Source organism: Pituophis catenifer, unplaced genomic scaffold, assembly GCF_029215685.1.
Source record: "Pituophis catenifer annectens isolate HBS135680 unplaced genomic scaffold, rPitCat1.0.hap2 SCAF_2, whole genome shotgun sequence".
In the NCBI taxonomy this organism is placed as follows: Eukaryota; Metazoa; Chordata; class Lepidosauria; order Squamata; family Colubridae; genus Pituophis; species Pituophis catenifer.
In genome coordinates, this window is record NW_027256882.1 from 253,371,568 (window position 1) to 253,393,266 (window position 21,699).

Below are 21,699 nucleotides of genomic sequence, written 5' to 3' on the forward strand. Positions count from 1 at the left end.
ACAAAATTTATTATATTGTATCAGCTTTCATGAATTACAGATCATGTCATTGAGATCCAAGTGTGGAAAGAAAAAATCATTATGCAGATGCAGGTTACATGTGAGATAGCCTGCAAATGACTCATCAATTAACATTGTATTCTTTAAGACCACCTGAGATAGCCTGAAAACTTTTGAATGAAGGTGATTTCTGTATAACCCCTTTCTTCCACCATAGTTGAACTGTCCCCAGAAGAAGAATGATTGCAACATCATAGCTTCTATTTCCATCCTCAAAAAGAATGCAGAGGGAATCTATGATCTATGGCAGAGGCTCCAAACTTTGCAACTTTAAGACTTGTTGACTTCAAATCCCAGAATTTTCCAGGTAGCTATGCTGGCTGGTAGCCATGAATTCTGGAAGCTGAGGTCCACAAGCCTTAAAGTTACTAACCTTGGAGACCTTTGATCTATGGCATTGAAGATAGCTGAGAGATCAAGTAGCACCAGAAGGTAATTGAATTACTGAAGCCTTTAAAGAATGTCAACCATATTAAAAATCCTCTATTGACTCCTTATGATTGTCAGGTAAACTCTTTTCTCAGTGGTGATGATAGTTTACATAAAGGAGAATGCTTTGAACAAACGGTCATTGTAGAAGAAACGATTGCTTGTGCTGAAAAGTCAAACTGCTGCAATAGGAATTACTACGACAGTACTTTGGCCTTCAATCAAACCTTTTGGTGTCCTCTCATAGACAAATACATTTATTTAAAAATGATTTAGTTACAAAATTGATTATCATGGCAGGAAAGCAGACAAGTTAAATTGTAACTCAGAAATAGGAAAATACATATGAATAGGGAAAAACTGTGAAGTGTAATCAGTACTGTTTGTTTCCACCACTAATGCTAGAATTTTGCCCTTTACTCTTAGCTTTTGCTAATCCAATTTTGTTGCTGCTGCTGAAGTTTGAAGTTTGTACTCTGCTAAGTGGGTCAACCTATATTAGTTGTAATAATTCAATTATTCAGACCTTTGATGACATTCGTTTCTCCGACAACAGTAAGTGGATTCTTAAAAAGTAAAAAAACCCATAATTATTATGTTAAGGTGGTTGGGAAGGCGAATGTGAGGGATGATAAAAAGGGATATTAATGTATTTTATAGAATTGTGGGAATATTTTTTGCTTAGGTTTTCTCAAGTCATGTATATTAACATTGAAAATGTAATAACACTGAATGAAATGTACGAGTAGCATCTTTTTTTAACAATCCAATCTTATTTCCTAAATTGACTTTATTTTTTCCCTTCCACTGGTGTACATTTTAATTCTTTAAATCAAAATATAGTTTATTTTTGCAAATATTAACTGAATAGATTCCAGTGATTTTGAGATTAGCTAAATATTTTAGCATAATGTTATGTGCTTTATTAAACTGTAATTTTAAATTTTATGTTCTAAATATGAATAAAAATACTTTTAACCCTTAAATTTTTTGTGTTATATTTCTCATTGTTAATGTTACAATCAATCAATCAACCAGGCAATCAATGAAATGTTTTTGTATAACAACATTGTATAATTGGGATATAAAAATGGAAAGGAGTTTGCTGAAATAGGCAAGTTTCTGATTGATTTTATATAAATAGTTGATAACATTCTGGCTTTATAAATTTATATTTTGGTTTCAACAGTTATATCAGCATTTTTTCTAAGCCTGCTTTGTTTGTTGCTTTCCTTCAGTTGTTTGAAACAGTATATTTGAAAATATCAAATATTTTTCTGAATCGATTTGATTCTGTTATTTTCTTATAATTGGTTGTTTTTAGACTTTGTGGTCTAGTGCTGAAGGAAATTAATGATACATAAGCATCAGCCAATCCTTTAGAGTGGGTCTTGGCAACCCACGGCTCCAGAGCCGTATGCGGCTCTTTGAACCCTCTCCTGCGGCTCCCTGCTGACCCGGTCATGAGACCTGCTCTCTGCCCCAAGAAGGCACAAGCCTCTCTGCAGAGCCACATGGCTGAAGCACCCCTAGCGTTTTCTCCGCACTGCCCATGACTGGCTGCTTTTTGCTATTCCATGTCCTTCATGGACAGCTCAGCGCCAGCCACAGTCCCCTTCGTGTCAGATCAGGAAGGAGTGGAACGGGGAGCAGCAACCACCACTGCCGGATGCAGAAAAGGAAGAGCTGCAGCTCCCCTGTGCAATGTGGCTCTCTTGAGCTGCACAGCACAGCCGGCTACACACCTCACTGCGCAGTGGTGGCAGCGGGAGGAGGAGTCGCTGTCCCCACCACCACCATTATCCCAGCCGAGGGGGACGTCCTGCTTGTGCGCGTGTGCATGCACACAAAGAGATGAGAGAAAGAAAAGGGGAGAAAGAGAAAGAAATGAGAAAATGATGGAGGGAGAGAATGAGAGAGAGGAAAGAGAAACGAGAGAGATAGAAGGAGAGGGAGACAGAGCTGGAGGGAGAGAATAAGAGAAAGGGAAAAGAGCAGGAAACAGAAGGGGAGAGAGAAAGAAAGAGGGAGAGGAAAAAATGAGAGGGAGAGAAAGAGATAAATGAGAGAAAAGGAGAAAAAGGGAAAGAGAAATGAGAAAATGATGGAGGGAGAGAATGAGAGGAAAAAGAGAATTGAGAGAGAAATGGGAGAGGGAGAGAATGAGAGGGAAAAGAGGGAAACAAATGAGAGAGAGGGAGAGAGAGAAATGAGAAGGAGAGAAGGAGAGAAGGAGAAAAAGCGCGACAGAGATGAGAAAGAGGGAGGGAGAAAGAAAGTTTAGAGAGAGAGAGAGAAAGGGACAGGGAGATAGAGATGAGAGGGAGGGAGGGAGGGAGAAAGGGAGAAAGATGAGAGGTAGGGAGACGGAGAGAGAGAGAGAGATGAGAGGGAGAAAGAGATGAAAGAGAGAGACACACAGGGAGAAATATGTTTCTCATAGAAAAGAAAACACTAGGAGCCACAAAACCTGGGTAGGCATGGGGGGGGGGAATGTGACTGGGTGGGAGTGAGTGACGTCAAGTTGGCCATGCCCACCCAGGTTTTGTGACTCCCAGTGTTTTGTTTTCTGTGGGAAACAGGTCCAAATGGCTCTTTTGAGTGTTTAATATATATATATATTTGCTTTAATTTATATGCTGCCCTTCTCCGGAGACTCAGGGCGGCTTACAATGCGTTAAGCAATAGCCTTCATACTTTTGTATATTTATACAAAGTCAGCTTATTGCCCCCACAATCTGGGTCCTCATTTCACCTACCTTTGAAAGGATGGAAGGCTGAGTCAATCTTGAGCCTGGTGAGATTTGAACTTGCAGTAATTGCAAGCAGCAGATGTTAATAACAGTGCTTTAGTCCACTGTACTACAGGCTCTGCTTGCAGACCTCTGCTTTAGAGCAACATGTTTTAAATGCACATTTCTGTGTATGTTGTGCCACTATCTACTATAAACTATTTCACTTTGCTTAGGAGAAGGAAAATAAATGTTACTCTAGATATTTAGATAATTTAAATTATTCTGTAATGAGTTTGTGCTAATGTTTCATAGTGTTCCAAGATTCCAATTATTTTCATTTATCTTGTGATAATTACATTTGTCTCCAGCTGTATTGCTGACTGTTTGGGCAAATGATCTAAGTGTTTATGGTGATTACTGTGTTCTGTTTTTGGTGTAAAATCTGTAAAATGGCTTTGCTTTATAGTTTTCTCGCATTGCTCTGAGACTTTGTTGTGATTTGAGTTATTTGTCTATTGCAGCATGGGTAGAAAAATATTTATTTATTTATTTGAAGAATGTATAAGTCATAAGTTTATTTGTCAAGCATATTTAAGATAACAGGTAAAAGTATAAACATAATTTGAATACATGAAAAGAGTAAGTAAATAGGAATATTAAGACAATATGCACACTGGTGCACTTATGCACACCCCTTACAGACCTCTTAGGAATGGGGTGAGGTCAAAAGTAGACAGTTTTAAGTTAAAGTTTTGGGGGTTTGGGGAAGAAACTACAGAGTCGGGTAGTGCATTCCAGGCATTGACCACTCTCTTACTGAAGTCATATTTTCTGCAATCGAGTTTGGAATGGTTTACCTTGAGTTTGTATCTATTATTTGCTCGTGTATTGTGTATTGTTGTGGCCAGTTTGGTATAAGGCATCCAGCTAGAAACTGTGAGACTGGGAGTTCTAATCTCACCTTTAGCACAAAGCCAACAGGATGACCTTGGGCCACACACTTGGCCCTGAGAAGCAGGCAGTGGTAAATCACTTCAAAAAATCTTGCTGAGAAAAGCGCAAAGACTCATTCAGGCAGTCACTAAGAGTTAACATTGACTTGATGGCACCAGAAAAAACCAAACCCTGCCCCATTCAGTCAACTTTGAGTAAATTACCCCAAATCCATTTGTCTGGTTAAGATTAAACAAATAGAAAAAAAATCAAAATTGCATTGTCAATGCATGATCAAATAAACCTAAAAAACATACATTATTTAACTATGACTACCAAAATAAAATTAACTACCGGTAATAAGTAGAGAAATAGTCTCAGCAACTCTGCTTTCCAGACCTGATAAAACAACTAACTTTTTCTGACTTTCTAGAAGTCAGGAAGGAGTGGGGCCATTCAAATATCTGGAGGATACTATTTTCACAGGAGGGAGGCAGCAATTGAAAATGTGTTCCTTGGCATCTGTAGGTCACAGTCTCTAACTGAGGGTACAGGTAGAAACTCATCTTATTGAATCTTGTCAGGCAGGCAGAATACACTGAGAGAAGGTGTTATCACTGTATTCAGGCTCTGGACCATGAAGGGTTTTACATGTGGCAATAATCTAGTAGTAACCAATGACACTCTCTAAGAAGAGGTGTTATATAGCATACCAATTACTAGTTGAGCTGAATTGAAGGACTTGTTATCTCTTAAATACTGAAAACTGTCTGGATGAATAATATACTTCTAAATTCTAAATGTAGGACATGTTTGTTTTGGTTTATGTAAGATGGAGGACATGAATATAATTTTAAGATTAGAAATAGTGCAACATCTTGGCATAGAGAAAAATTACTACTGAGGATTTATATGCATTGTTTTCCTGTGCGCTGCTCCCACTATCCATGCATGGGTTAATCCTTCAGTGCTTGGCAAACAACTGAGTGAAAACAAAAGACTTTTCCTCCCCTTTCTGGCTCCCAAGCCACGCCTCTGGTCCCATGATCCCCCAGTCTTCACTCAGTTGCTGGCAAACACTGTAGTGATTTTTGGAGCTCCACAGGTTTCTTAAAGGTACAGTAGTCTGTGGGGTTTTCCTCCTTTTTTCTTTATTACTCTTCCAATTTCTTTCTTCCCTTTCCTTAGGGCGATTAGGCTTTTTTGTTAATTTTGAATAGATTCCCTTTCGCGGTTTACTTTGCTCTCGGAGTGAATAGCAATCACCAGCTGGAAGGGGGGGAGCAGAGCATCGCACCCACGCCGCTCGCTTGGCCACCTCCTGAATTTTAAACCGGCATATCTTCCCGCGGCGCTGCTGCAGCGATCGAGCTGCGCCCCTCCAGCTGGCCGGCAGGCTTTGAGCAACCCGCCTATTTCAAACTGCTCGGCTCGCCTAAACAACACCCCCCCCAGGAGCGATTTCGCCTCACAGGCTTCGGGGCATCAGCGCAAGGCGCAGCGGAGCGCCAGAGAGCTCGGCAGCCCCCCCCCTGTGCTAGGAAGGGCAAATTCCAGGAACGAGCTCCCACCAAGGCAGTCGCGCGGCGTTTGGTCGGACCCTCGGGCCGCCATTGTAAGTCCGTTGCCTGAGTCGGGCACAGGCCTCCTCACGTGCCAGCGCCATATTGGGGGACCTTCGGGCCGCCAGATTGGCCAGACTCATCAGCCTACGCCCCCATCGGCCATCGGGGCGGCCGCAGACTCCGCCCCACGCCCGCAGGGGGCAATCAATCCACCTCGCCCCCACCTTCTGAGGAGTGGTTCTGGCCTAGCTCGAGGCTCTTTTTGAAGAGATTACCCCTCGGCTTGTGGAGCTACAGGGCAAGGGGCCTGCCCGAAGAACCTAGCGGCTGCAGTTATGTCTCGCTCCCCTCCATCCTCAGATATGGAGCTAGAGCTCACCCCCCCCGTGCAAGGAGTCAAAAGGGGGGGAAAATAAATCAAAGAAGAGGCATGAGAGCTCTGCCAGCAGGGCAGCTTCAGAGGGCTCCCTACCGTTCCAGAATAGAGACGCCCTAAGGAGATACAATGCTCTGGAATGACAGTGGGAGAAGGTGCACAAGGCAGCCTCAGAGTCCTCATCCAGAGAGCCTGCGCCTTTGGAGGCCACACACGCCCCTCCGAGAGAGGCAGAGCCAGGAGTTGCAAGTGTGTCAGACATTGCAGTGACCCCAAGAACTCCTGATTTCCCCAGGGCGGGCCTCATCACACCCTGCTTCGAGGCAGGCTCAGGGGCCGGACCAGAGACTCCAAGGGGCCCCTCACCAGCTCATCATATATCGGGCCATTGAAGCAAGTTCAACGCCATCAAGGGCAGACCCTCGGCTTCAGGGGGGGCCAGGAATAGCAGCCCCAATGGACTTTCAGGCCATGTTCTCGGCTGCACTGTCGTCATTCTTCTCTGCAACCCTGCAGCAGGCAACTCAGACACCTGGACAGGCCGCACCTGCCCAGGCACGGCAACACCAGCTCCAGTCCCATCCTCTCCCAGTACAGGGCCAAGAATCCTCATCTGAGGAATCAGACCAAGCGGAGGAGGCCCCTGAGGAGACGGAGTTATCAGAGGATGAGGGCCTAGCACCGGACACACCGGCATTCACAGGCCTCTTTCGCCCGGCCCTATTCAAGTCCCTACTCCACAAGGCTAGACTTACAACGAACCTGGGAGTGCCAGGGGACGTCACAGCCTCTACCCCCTCAACGGTGGGCCCTCACGACGCGCTCTTCAAATCCTCAAAACCGCAAAAGGACTACATTCCTTGCCCTCAGCTGTTTGCGGATGTGATCCAGAATCCCTGGGGCCAGCCGGCCTCGCTGGCAACACCTAGCAACCTAGATAAAAAACTCTACTGCTCAGCCCCAGAGTTAGAGGACCTTCTGGCACTCCCTTCAGTAGACCAGCCCGTGGCAGCGTTAGCCTCCAGCTCGCTGATCTCCACTGACCCTCTGGACACGCTTAAGGCGGAGGAGAAGAGAATGGAGTGGGCCTTCCGCAAAGCACATCAGGCTGCAGGCTGGGCGATCAGATCGGCAACGGCAACTTCCTTCTTCAACAGAGCGTCACTCATTTGGCTCCGGCATCTACAGGACAGGCTTCCCCCTGAGGACACCAGACTGCATCAAGATCTAAATAAGATAATAGCTGCTACAGAATACACAGCCAACGGTTCTTTGAACGCAGCCAAATTTGCCTCAAGAGCTCTGGCTTCAACCCTGACAGCTAGGAGGCTCTTCTGGCTCCGGCCCTGGAAGGCCAACTTCAAAGCCAAGTGGAAGTTGGCAGCCGCGCCATACAAGGCACCAGAGCTGTTCGGAGCCGCGCTGGAGCCCATGCTGATCGAGGGGAAGGACAAGAGGAAGATCCTCCCCTCAACATATCGGCGCCAGGAACGCAGATACACACCTTACCCGCTCCAGTAGCCCTTTCGTGCCGGCGCCAGACCCAGGGGGTCCTCCTCTCATCGCTCCCAATACCAGGGGGGAGACAGATTTCACGACAGGCAGCAGTTCCGAGACCGAGGACGACAACAGCAGCCTAAGCGCAACTTCCGTGGAGCCGGCCCTAAGCCCGCCAGAAGGGGAAAATGACTCCAGGCCCACGGGACCCATAGGGGGAAGGCTCACCCTCTTCCATCTACAATGGGCCAGCTCGACTTCGGACTCTTGGGTAAGGCGTACGATCTCTTCAGGATTATCCATCAAATTTTCCGGTCAGCCGCCCCACCGGTTCGTCCGTTGCCCAACCCCTCGATCCTCGGAGCTTCAGGACCTAATGTCACAGGAGATTGCCCACCTCCTGGAGGTCGAAGCCATAGAGCCGGTCCCGCACAGCCAGCGGGGCTCAGGTTTCTACTCAACCCTCTTCTTGGTACCCAAGAACTCCGGGGGCTGGAGGGCTATACTCAATCTAAAGCGTCTGAACCTGTCCGTTCAATACCGCAGGTTCAAAATGCACTCCCTCAAGTCCATCATAGCGGGGGTGAGACAGGGCGACTTCCTTCAGTTGGTCAACCTCCGGGAGGCTTATCTGCACATGCCCATTCACCCGCATCACCGTCGGTACCTGAGGTTCGAGTATGCGGGCCGGCATTACCAATACCGTGCGATGCCATTTGGACTCTCGTCGGCCCCCTGCACCTTTACCAAACTGGTAGCGGTGGTGGCGGCCAGGCTCCGAGCCGTCCTGATCCGGGTGCTCTGTTACCTGGACGACATTCTGGTCCTGTCGTCCACACCCGACCAGGCCTCCAGAGACATGAAGATGGTGATGAAGATCTTCCAGGATCACGGTTTCACCATAAACCTTGCAAAGAGTCAACTTCAGCCCACCACCAGGCTTCTTCACCTAGGGGCGGTGATAGATTCGTCCAGCGGCCAAGTATTCTTATCACCGGACAGAGTCCAGAGCATCCGAACTCTGATCCTGCAGATCCTGACGAGGAGGAGAGTTGCCCTGATCCACCTCTCAAGCCTCCTCGGGAAGATGGTATCCTGCTTTGGCATCGTACCGTGGGCACGCAGACATTCGAGACCCCTGCAGTGGTTCCTCCTTCCCTTCCAGCGAACGGGAAGGGCCAACTCCCAAAAGGAAGTTCGCCTCACTCTCCAGGTCCACCGGTCCCTCAGGTGGTGGACATCGCCAGCGCTCCTCAAGGGGTCCAGCTTCCTAGAGCCGGACCGTTTGATACTCACCACCGACGCCAGCCTTCGGGGGTGGGGAGCCCATCTCCACAACCTAGTCACGCAAGGACAGTGGTCGCTTCAAGAACGGCAATGCAGCATCAATCTCGTAGAGCTTCGGGCGATCAGACTGGCACTGCGCAACTTCCAGCCGACAGTGCAGGGGCATCACATCTTAATCCTGACCGACAACATCTCGGCCAAGGCGCACGTCAACAGGGAGGGGGGCACAAGGTCCCGTGCCCTGATGCGGGAGGCCGGGGAGTTGTTCAGCTGGGCAGAGAGACACCTTCTCTCTATCAGAGCAGACCACATTTCGGGGGCAACCAATGTGAGGGCGGACTGGCTCAGCCGCGAAACAATAGATCAAGCGGAATGGCAGCTCCACCCTCAGCTGTTTCGAGAACTCGCTTCGCGCTTCGGAAACCCGGTGGTAGACCTCTTCGCAACCCCGGCCAACGCTCAACTCCCCCGCTTCATATCTCGCTACCCGACACCGCAAGCGGAGGACCATGATGCGCTGCGCTGCAGGTGGCCTGAGGGTCTCCTGTACGCAGTCCCGCAGCTCCCGCGTCTCATCCGAAAGCTACTGGCAGAAAAAGCAGACCTACTCCTGGTAGCCCCGAACAGGCCCCGGAGACCATGGTTCGCTGACCTGGTGGCACTGTCCGTGGAACAGCCATGGGTGATCCCACCACAGCAGCTCGTTCTGTGCCAAGGAGCAGTCACGCATCCAGAGCCCCAGTGGCTGCAATTAGCCGTTTGGCATTTGAACGGGTCATCCTGAAGAAGGATAACCTGCCAGACGAGGTAGTTGCCACTATCCAGGCGGCTAGGCGTCCGTCTACGACCCGCATCTACGAGTCATCATGGCAGGGGTTCTGTCGCTGGAGCGCCCACCAGCATATCGACCCCACATCAGCTACTATTCGGGACATTCTGCGGTTCCTACAAGCTGGCCTAGACAAAGGCCTGGCCCCGGCAACCCTACAAAGACAGACAGCGGCGTTGTCAACAGTCATCGCATGCGCTCCGTACCAATCCCTCGTGCACCACCCGCGCATCAAGGAGTTTCTGCATGGGGCCACCAACCTGCGACCCCCCACAGTACACCCTTACCCTTCATGGGATCTACCTCTTGATTTACGGGCGCTGACCAGGCCCCCATTCGAGCCCCCAAACTCGAGCTCTCTTAAGTACCTATCATTTAAGGTGACCTTCCTGCTGGCGATCACCTCGGCGAGGAGAGTCTCAGAGCTAGCGGCCCTTTCAGTCCGCAAAGATTTGTGTATTTTCCACGACTCCACCGTGACACTACGCCTGGATCCTGCCTTTATCCCGAAGGTCAACTCGTGGTTCCACCGAGCCCAGGAGCTCATTCTGCCAGATTTCTGCCCCTCACCTCATGACCCCAGAGAAAAGAGGTGGCACACCCTAGACGTTTGACGCGCCATTCGCACTTACATCCGACGGACCGCTCCCTTCCGCCGTACTGAGGGTCTCCTGGTCTCCTTCAACCCGAAGTCCAGGGGTCAGAAGATATCAGCAGCTACGGTCAGCAGATGGATCAAGGCCTGCATCGCCCTGGCATATGACCTGAACTCCAAACCGGGCCCCGGCAGAATTCTACCGCACTCGACTCGCAGCGCGGCCACCACGGCGGCCTGGGCCACCCAAGCCTCGGTCGTGGACATCTGCAGAGCTGCGACGTGGTCGTCCCTCACACCGTTCATCCGCCACTACAAGATCGATGCATTCAACTCGGCTGAGGCATCGTTTGGCCGCAGAGTACTGCAGAAAGTGTTGACGGAGGAGGACTCTGGAGGCAGTCAGCTTCCCACCCAGGGAGTTTAAGCTTGGGTATATCCCATGCATGGATAGTGGGAGCAGCGCACAGGAAAATGGACGTTGTCTTACCTGAACGTCCCTTTTCTGGGCGCTGCGTACACTATCCATATCCCGCCCGTCAGGGCTGCCTGCCCCCTGTTTATGACTGAGACTAGTTTCTTTTTCCATTACGTTAATTTGAGTTAATAAAGTTGAGTTTATAAGTTACTCATAGTGTGGATTCTTGTCTGCTGCGCCTTCGTTCAGACTGGGGGATCATGGGACCAGAGGCGTGGCTTGGGAGCCAGAAAGGGGAGGAAAAGTCTTTTGTTTTCACTCAGTTGTTTGCCAAGCACTGAAGGATTAACCCATGCATGGATAGTGTACGCAGCGCCCAGAAAAGGGACGTTCAGGTAAGACAACGTCCATTCTCTAGTTCTGTTCTATTGTCTGTTGTACTTATACCGTTGCAATAATGATATACCATAATGCTAACAAATAATATAAAAGAAAAGACATTAACATACATACATAGCTTGCAATTAATGAATCAGCTTTCCTGTGGACTATTTATTGTTTCTGAGGCAGTCATTAAGGTCTGATAGTATAGTCCAGTATACCGTACTTAATTTAATTTCAGTTGACAAATCTTATTAATTTGGGTTCATATTTTTAAAAAAATCTCAAGTATGATGTATGCAAATGCTAATACATTTATTTTATTTATTAAAGATATATTCCGTTTTTTAAAAAACATTTCCAAGGCATATGTGTATATTGTGATATGAGCTTAGTATAGTATAATAGCTTGTAGGTCTCTTTCATTCAATTGTATTCATTCATTTATTCATCTAATCAAGGCTTCCATGGAAACCACAGAATTAAATCTATAATTTAAATGTAATCTAAAAGTGTTTACAATATAGCTTAAAATAGTAACAAATTATAAAAAGAATTTATAATAGCTACTAAGTTGAACTTATATCCAAGATGCAACTTTAAAATAAAGATGATCAATAAGAGCTATTGAAAGTTGAATAGACTGAGATTTTAAAAATCCATTGGGCCTGAAAAATCAATAACATAGATACCTGAAAGACTCATAGGAAAGGCATTCCAGAATTGTTAGGTAATCAATAAAAACCTTGCTACTGAATGTGAAGACTGTTTTGGCAGGTTTTCTGTTTGTGAAGCATGAGTGGGAAAGTACAGGAAGTCCTCAACTTAAAACTACAATTGAGCCCAAAATTTCTGTTGTTAAGTGAGAAATTTGTTAAGTGAGTTTTACCCCATTTTATGACTTTTCTTGCCACAGATGTTAAGTGAATCACTGCAATTGATCGATTAGTAACAAAGTTGTTTCGTGAATCTGGTTTCTCCATTGACTTTGCTTGTGAGAAGATCGCAAAAGGGGATCACATGACCCCGGGACACTGCAACCATTATAAAAATTAGTCAGTTGCTAAGCATCTGAATTCTGATCACATGATCATGGGGATGCTGCAAAGGTCATAACTATGAAAAACGGTTCTAAGTCACATTTTTCAATGCCATTGTAACTTTGAACATTCACTAAACGAACAGTTGTAAGTTCTAGTTGTAAGTTTTCTATCTGTATAGAAAACTGTAGCCTTCAAATTTTGTTCCTTTAATTCATGAAGAACTTCACAGGTTAAAGGTAAAAGTTAGTCTTAGTCTGGAAAGAAACCAGGAGTCATCGATGATTGTGCAATAATGGTGGAATGTTTGTAATATCTAGTATCAGTACTTCCATTAATGCATCTTCTGCTAATTGAAATTTCCTAGTTTCCTAGTTTCACCCACCAAAAAGTTTTCTGTGATCCTCCAATAGCCAACAATTTCTTATATTCTGTGTGTATCAAATATTATTACCCTTTTAAAATTTTGTCATTTATAATTTACAGAAGTTAAAATTAATGTGACAGTTGTACTAGATATGATCTTGATGCTTTCCGGCTCTTTTGTGAGAAAAGTGTAAGTCTTTTGAGCTCTAGGGCTCTTCTGAGCTCATTTTTTTCTCATCGTTTAAGAAAACAAATAATTGTTCAGCTAATGATTCATCAAGTTTGAATAAAAAAATTAAACCAGTTTTCAAATTAGTGCTTATGATTAGTGATTCAATATCACTACATAAATAAGATAAGAATATTTATGACACATTTTAATGCAAAGGTTTGTTGCTTTGGTACCTTATAATCTACATTTTAAGTAATATTGCCTACACTACAGTGTAACATTTTGAAGTCAGTGAAAATCTTTTTAATCTACTGGATTTTTAAAACTTCCTAAAATTCCTTGGATTGTCTATATCTCTCTTTAAGCTGCTGTAGTGTTATATTTTACTTGCTTAACTTTTTAATGACTTCAGACTATTTGAGTGCTACAATGTGACTACTCGTGCTAAAGATGTACATTTCACAAACAAATTCTCAAGACTTAGTATATGACTCTATAATGGAATAGGTATCTAATACTTTGTTTATAGTAATAAGGTATGCTGATTCTAGAAGTTACTTGATTTACAGTGGTTGTCAGTATAAGGTAATTTGTCAGTAGATTTTCAAATATGCTAAGAACAAATGCTGTACTTCTGAACTGAAATAATGAAAGTTTTTCAAAAAAATCAGAAAATTAATTTAAAATCTAATTGCTACTTAAATTTTATTGATATCAAATTAATACTGCACAAAATAAATGTTCAACTCTGAACTTACCTCTGTTTAGAAATATATTATTGATGGTCTGTTTTTTACTATAAAAATAAAATTGTCTTGAATAAAACAACCCTATGATGCCGATGAAGCACCTGAAGGCAGGACAAGAAGCAATGGATGGAAACTAATCAAGGAGAAAACACAATTATTTAAACTGCTCATTATTAATAAATACATTAGTATAATTATTGAAAATGTTCAAAATAAAAATCTTAACATAATAGGATGCTGATATTCACAATAGTACCAAAAACCCCCCAACCCCTAATCTCATTGGTAGTTGTGTAGGACATGAAGAAAAATCCAAATAGGCAGGAACTTTATTTAACCAACTGCATTTTGCAAAATTATTGAAATCTTTCCAGTATCAATAAATTTGATAAAGACATGATGGTTATAAAAGTGGAAGTAAAAAAATGTATTAATGACAAACGCTGCTTATTTTAAACTATATAAATGTATGGTTCTTAGATTTTCTGTTTTACCTGTTTAAGTTTTTTATTTCTGTTCTGTCTATCATTGTTCTGACTGTCAAAATAGGAGAAGTAAATTGTAGAACAAGCTGTTACTTATAGAATACAATTGATCTTTTGTGAGAAGCTAATAATTTGCTTCCATCATTTTTATCTTATTTTTATGTACATGCTGAAAATTCTTAATATTTATAAATAGGAAGAGAATTGTGAAAATCTGTTACTGTCAATCAATGATGTTGTTATCTTGATGTCCTAGTTATGAGAATAAGGAATTCTAGTTTCCAAACAAGGTAATTGAGAAGATACTAAAACTGTTGAAAGGATATTTTAATATTTTCTTTATGCTTTTTAGAGATTTGGTTTTGCTGGGACAAATAATGTAGAATTACCACCTGCTGAACCAGGAATGTACCAGTTGGATATTATATTAAGACGAGGTACTAATTTAGCAGCTCGTGATCGAAGAGGTAAGAATACACTTACAAATTGTTCTAATATAGCTAGCTTCCTAAAGACTAAGGTGAGTCTGATAAATAGTAATACCGCTATTACATTACTTTACATATTTTGTAATGATAACTTTCCCCTTGACATAAGGATTTTGCTTGTTTTAAATTATTGTTTAGCAATTTATAAAATAGATGGCTAGAGTGGATAGTAAATTTGTATCAAACATATTTCTCTTATATCTGGGTTTTCCAAATTTTATAAGGCAATGCATTTTTCCCCCCAGACCTTTTTCTGGCCCTAGAATGTAAAGACATATTTTTTTTAAACATGAGCAAAAGAATACATATTCACTCTCTGGTCCTGGATTGGGAACCATGCATTGGTAATTCAAGACTGGACTGTGTAATCCCAGAACCTATAAACAATGGAAAATTGAGTGGCTAAAGGGTAGAAGAACCGGTATTGGCTGCCAATTAGCTGTTGAATATGTTCAAGTAATTGTTTTGTGACTAGATGTATGCATATATTTGGTGATGTTGTGTTGGTATCTATTTGTGTTGGAATATGTTATATTTCTATAGTTGAATATAGATCAGATTTGTGATAAATGGACATTAAAAACAGGATATTTTACTGCTGAAGTAATCATTAGATCACTGTGTGCTGTGCTTTGTCAGTTTAATACCAAGTGATATTGGCAATACTGTGAGTCTTCGAATGGATGTGGGAAGAGCAGAATCAAAGAGGCAAAACAAGATGACAATTTTTAGGCAGCAATTGATTGGTCGTTATAATTGAAAATCAAGTATTTTTTTTAAAAAACATTGCATTTGGCTTTTTTATTCTTAAGTCTTAAAGCTGCTCTGATAAAATGGAAAATCCTTTAATAAGGTTGTAGTTTGATTTCATAGATACCACAGGCACGTACAAACATTAGCTGTTAATAAGCTAGTTTTTTTATGTTAACCGACATCTTTGACAAAAGCAGGCATCTCTCTTTGGTAGTTTTAATCCTATTTCACAGTCTTTAGCTTTATGCTTTGGGAATATATAATAATAAGCAATTCAATGAGATACAGTAGTCTGCTCACTCTAACAAGTTTAACATATTTTAATTCACCTTATTTACTTTACAGTAGATAACTCTCTCAGATACAGTCAGGTCCAGAAATATTGGGACATCGACACAATTCTAACATCTTTGGCTCTATACACCACCACAATGGAGTTGGAATGAAACAAACACGATGTGCGTTAACTGCAGACTGTCAGCTTTAATTTGAGGGTATGTACATCCAACTCAGGTGAACGGTGTAGGACTTACAGCAGTTTGTATATGTGCCTCTCACTTGTTAAGGGACCAAAAGTAATGGGACAATTGGCTACTCAGCTGTTCCATGGCCAGGTGTGTGATATTCCCTCATTACCCCAATTACAATGTGCAGATAAAAGGCCCAGAGTTCATTTCAAGTGTGCTATTTGCATTTGGAATCTGTTGCTGTCAACTCTCAAGATGAGATCCAAAGAGCTGTCACTATCAGTGAAGCAAGCCATCATTAGGCTGAAGAAACAAAACAAACCCATCAGAGAGATAGCAAGAACATTAGGCATGGCCAAAACAACTGTTTGAAACATTTTCAAAAAGAAGGAATGCACCGGTGAGCTCAGCAACACCAAAAGACCTGGGAGACCATGGAAAACAAGTGTGGTGGATGACCGAAGAATTCTTTCCCTGGTGAAGAAAACACCCTTCACAACAGTTGGCCAGATCAAGAACACTCTCCAGGAGGTAGGTGTATGTGTGTCAAAGTCAACAATCAAGAGAAGACTTCACCAGAGTGAATACAGAGGGTTCACCACAAGATGTAAACCATTGGTGAGCTTCAAAAACAGGAAGGCCAGATTAGAGTTTGCCAAACAACATTTAACAAAGCCTTCACAGTTCTGGAACAAGATCCTATGGACAGATGAGACCAAGATCAACTTGTACCAGAGTGATGGGAAGAGAAGAATATGGAGAAGGAAAGGAATTGCTCATGATCCTAAGCATACCACCTCATCAGTGAAGCATGGTGGTGGTAGTGTCATGGCGTGGGCATGTATGGCTGCCAATGGAACTGGTTCTCTTGTATTTATTGATGATGTGACTGCTGACAAAAGCAGCATGATGAATTCTGAAGTGTTTGGGGCAATATTATCTGCTCACATTCAGCCAAATGCTGCAGAACTCATTGGACGGCGCTTCACAGTGCAGATGGACAATGACCCAAAGCATACTGCAAAAGCAACCAAAGAGTTTTTGAAGGGACAGAAGTGGAATGTTATGCAATGGCCAAGTCAATCACCTGACCTGAATCCCATTGAGCATGCATTTCACTTGCTGAAGACAAAACTGAAGGGAAAATGCCCCAAGAACAAGCAGGAACTGAAGACAGTTGCATTAGAGGCCTGGCAGAGCATCACCAGGGATGAAACCCAGTGTCTGGTGATGTCTATGCGTTCCAGACTTCAGGCTGTGATTGACTGCAAAGGATTTGCAACCAAGTATTAAGAAGGGAAAGTTTGATTTATGATTATTATTCTGTCCCATTACTTTTGGTCCCTTAACAAGTGGGAGGCACATATGCAAACTGCTGTAAGTCCTACACCGTTCACCTGAGTTGGATGTACATACCCTCAAATTAAAGCTGACAGTCTGCAGTTAACGCACATTGTGTTTGTTTCATTCCAACTCCATTGTGGTGGTGTATAGAGCCAAAGATGTTAGAATTGTGTCGATGTCCCAATATTTCTGGACCTGACTGTACTTTCACAGTTGACTAAATGGAATTTGAAAAGCTTTGCTTTGTGAATTCTAAAAGGATAGGGCTTTCAAACAGTGTTTAAAACTAACTATGGATGTGACAGTATTGTAATATAATAAGTGTTTGCTAAGGTTAGTTTTCTATAGTTTTTGGCTTGTGTCTATATGGACAGCATGCTTGCAGAAATGAAGGGTTTTCACCTGTTTACTTGAGCCTATTGGTTAAATCTGTCAGATTTGGTTAAAGGTGAAGATCAGGTCTTGGAAAAGATGTGTTTTCATTAACCTGTAGGCTGCTGTTCTAAGACTCTTATTAAAAAAAGTTGATTCACCATTTCTGAACACTGCATGTTCTATTACAAACAAGCTTTTAAGATCTAGAGAAGACACATTTACAAAGATAGGTCTGCTAGCAGAGACTGACTTCCCCAGATACTGTTTCTCAGCTTGCTGATTACATTTGGTCCCTACTTAATATTTAGGAAATCTCTAATGCCACATCTTTAACGTTAATATTAATTGTATTTATCATTAATCTTTGGAATTGTGTTTAATTTTGCTTGCCACATTGAGTGATCATCTGAGCAAAAATATGTGAATTTAAATGAAATATATAAATTACTGAATGTGAAATGCAAATAACTCCCTGCTTTATTAGGTAATTACTTTTGCATGACTGTTTTAATTCTTGAGTCCTTTCAGCTGAATTATGAGATTGACTATTCATGTGTTCTGTTTATTGACTGACCAACTGAAAATTGTATTTAATTCACTTTAGTTACTGAGTGATCACTTTGTGTGCAACATTTTATAGAATACAAGAGAGATGCTGCAGATGAAGAGGACATTTTTTTTTCTATTTTCTTTTTGTGTACTTTTTCATTTTTCCTTTTATAAATGTGTTTTTTTATTCTGTAGGTATGTTCATTTTACTTATATATTTAATAAAATTGATAAAAAAAAGGAATTGTACCTTCATAAAGGTACAATCTAAAATTCACTACATGGAGAAAAACTGGAACATGAAGTGTAAAATTTAACAAGACTCATAATTAGCATTTTTGTGTTTTTTTAAAGTTTCTGGATGTCATTGTATGAGAGTTCATACAAATGAAAAGTCATATATATAATAATAAATAAATAAGTCATCCCAGCAAAATTATTCTGCAAGTTATGTGATAAATTATTAATCAGCACTCTAATTCACCAATTTCTAGCGAATAACATTTGCTGCTTTAATGTATAGTCTTGTGAATTGGTTGTCAGAGAAGATCAGGTCATATGAAAAATCTAAAATTTTGCTCGGTAACATTGTCAGAATCGTTTATGATTCTTAGAACTATCGTTCTGACAATGTTACTGGGCAAAATTTTAGATTCTTCATATGACCTGATCCTCTCTGACAATTCCATGTATTACACTAAGTACTGTATATAAAAACTATTTTAGAATTATTAATAAAAGAAATTGAGAAAATTATGGCAATGTTTATTCATTAAGTAAGGTTAATAATCAATAGCATGATTTCTCTTGAAAAATGAACTCTATAACAAAATGCTATAAAGACCATTTTAAAACATAGACTAGAAAGTAAGGTTACAAACTAGTGAATCTTTTAACTCTGTAAAAAGGTAGATTTGTTGTTGCTCAAACTTAACTTTATATAAAATTTATTTCAACAATTCAGCAAAATAGTGGTCATATAATTATATTTTGGACATAAATGATGTAGTCTAAATAGTAGTTTCTCAAAATAATGGACCTGTTGGTTGTTTATTTCTTTTCTGTGTGTCATGGAAATTGCTAAGTAAGATGGGAGAGCATTTGATTCCTATGTATTGAAGAAAAGATTCAGTAACTATATACCATCAGAGGAAGTGTAAGAATGGTATAGGAAAAGCTGGTAAAAATATCTAGTGCTGCTTATTAATGCTTCGTGGTTCTTATAGAACAAGAATTATCCCCATTATTTATCTTATTCATTGTATGTATCATGTGATTTGACACATGACAGATACAATAAATAATATTGCTGTAAATAATACTGTGGTGGTAAATCAAGTATTACCTGTATGCAACCTAACCAATTCTCCTTGATTTGCATAAGACTTTCTGTCACTCTTATTAACATTCCTCCTTCATTCTTAAAATCAAATTTTATTCTACCAGCAATTTGTAAATATATCAACCATGGTATATTTCAGTTTATCCTGAATAATATCTTGCTAATGTGTTTAATCTATGGTTTATGGACAGCTGTTAACAGGATTGGGTCTAATATTGACTACAGGATTGAGTTTTATGAGCTGATGATTTGTGTAGGTTTGTAACTGAGCTTCGAAAGAATTTTTCTGTCATACTGCCACCATGTGCTCAGGAATGAATGTTGCTGTTATAATTGCTTTCAGTGTTTTTTTTTAATAGCAAGACTAAAAAAATTTAAAAATATATTTTTAAATAAAGTAACAATTGCCATATTAGAATATAGGATAAAAAAGCCTTAAATATTTCAATTAATATTATAAGTCTCTTGAAATATTGTTTACTCAGTCAACTGACTTGGCATATTTGCATTTTGAATTAAAATGGAAATGAATGAAATATGTTAAACACAGGTTATATTTGTTATGGACAACTTACTCAGCGTTATATTTATATGGCATACTTTTAATGGTAAATATTGATTAAATCACGTCAGTGTAATTTTTTTTCTAAATTTCATTTACCTTCTAAATCATGCTTGCAAATATATGTCTATACACTTTTGCTCATGTGCACATTTTATTGCAGGATTAGATGTTATCATTGGCTATTTAAATTCTGTGATACATTCTGAATCCAGACTGAATATTCTAAAGAGTGTGGAGATACTTTTCATGTAAAGTTATTCAGAGATCAGGGGATAATTTGATAGATAGCGTATAAACACACAGGTTTAAATTCAATGTAGAACAAATTTCAGATATTAAACTACTGCTTTCGTGTTTTATTTATTGCTTGATTTACCTCAAATATTTTGTTTGTTTCTGTTGTGTAAAGTTTAGAATCTTTTAGTTATTGAGAAAGATAAAGGATATTTCCAGTGTTTGGCAAAATAGAGCATTAATCTGAATTTGACTTTGTTTTTACTTAACGTGATTATACACTGGAAGATAATTTTGCTTTGTCATTGCCTGATGAAATATTACAAAAATATAAATTGTATTTATGCAATGATTTTTAATTGAAAAAGCATTCCATGTTGCTCTTATAATGTGTAATGTGCAATGTAATGTGTAATAATGTGTAATAATGTGCAATATGTAGTAATGTGCAATATGCATGCTGTGCTTACTTTAAAGTAAAGTAGAAATAAAGACTCTTTACAACCATGAACAATTATTTAATATAAAACAGAAGATATTTTATTCTAGGAATTGCATATTTTGCTTTAAGAGTTAATGTACGAGTTTATTCTCCTTTTCAGGAGTATTTTTAAGTGCTAATTTTAAAGAAACAGTATAAAAGCACTGATGAAGTTTCATGATATCCACCGTATATAGAACCTGCATATATAACAAAGCAAGTAAAATAAATAATAAATAAATAATAAACATATGGTAACAACCAATACATGATATACAGCCTTCCTGTCATATATTAGAATTACCAAGTCTTGAGTTTCAAAGAAAATAAATGTATAGAATTGATCCAATCTCATTCTTATTTTAATCTTTTAAAAATAATTGTTACTCAAGTCATCTAAAAAGAGAAAGCTGCTTACTGTTGCTTTTATGAGCTCCAAAAACATCTAGTTTTTATATATAACCTTAACTTTTGCTTCAGGAACAAGTGATCCATATGTCAAATTTAAACTTGGCGGAAAAGAAATCTTTAGAAGTAAAACAATCAGTAAGAATCTTAATCCTGTTTGGGAGGAAAGAACTTCCATTCTTATTGAACATTTAAGGGAGCAACTATATATAAAGGTAAGCCGCATCCAGTTCTCCTTAAAAATAGCAATAATGGTATATTTTACTAATCTCATAGCTTAATCTTGTTACAAAAATATTGTTAAAAGGCACAATATAACATCCTTATTAAAATTATAATAGTCATCAAATATTCCAGAATACAATAAAATAAAGTCTTCATAACTTTGATTAATGTTTGGGAAATTATACCAGCCAGAAAAAGAAATAGTAAAATAAAACTTAAAAGGTGTAAAAATGAGTACATGAACTTTGAGACCAATTAGTTTGCAGTATCGTCTAATGATTGCATGCCTCATGTATCTATTTGTGTAAACATTGGCTTGTTAAGTTTATGAAATCTGTTTTTAATAATAAAAGTGCTGTTTATTCATCTTAGGTTTTTGATTATGATTTTGGACTTCAAGATGATTTCATGGGGTCAGCTTTTTTGGACCTGAATTCCCTAGAACAAAATAGGTATCATTTTATGGAACTCATTGAATTTCATGATGTATTTCTTTCTATTTCAATGTGACTTGGGATACAGAGAAAGAAAAAAAAAGAAGCAGCTGAATG

The 21,699-nt window shown here is 40.5% G+C and overlaps 1 protein-coding gene across 1 annotated transcript in view; it reads left to right on the plus strand.

Annotated features, from left to right (window-relative positions):
- The window catches only part of MCTP1 (multiple C2 and transmembrane domain containing 1), a 150,966-nt gene that overhangs the window by 22,435 nt on the left and 106,832 nt on the right, over positions 1-21,699 (plus strand). Inside the window, exons 2-4 of the mRNA XM_070935753.1 lie at positions 14,270-14,384; positions 20,996-21,138; positions 21,521-21,600. Coding sequence (XP_070791854.1) covers positions 14,270-14,384; positions 20,996-21,138; positions 21,521-21,600 — 338 coding nt within the window. The remainder of the gene's footprint in view (positions 1-14,269; positions 14,385-20,995; positions 21,139-21,520; positions 21,601-21,699) is intronic.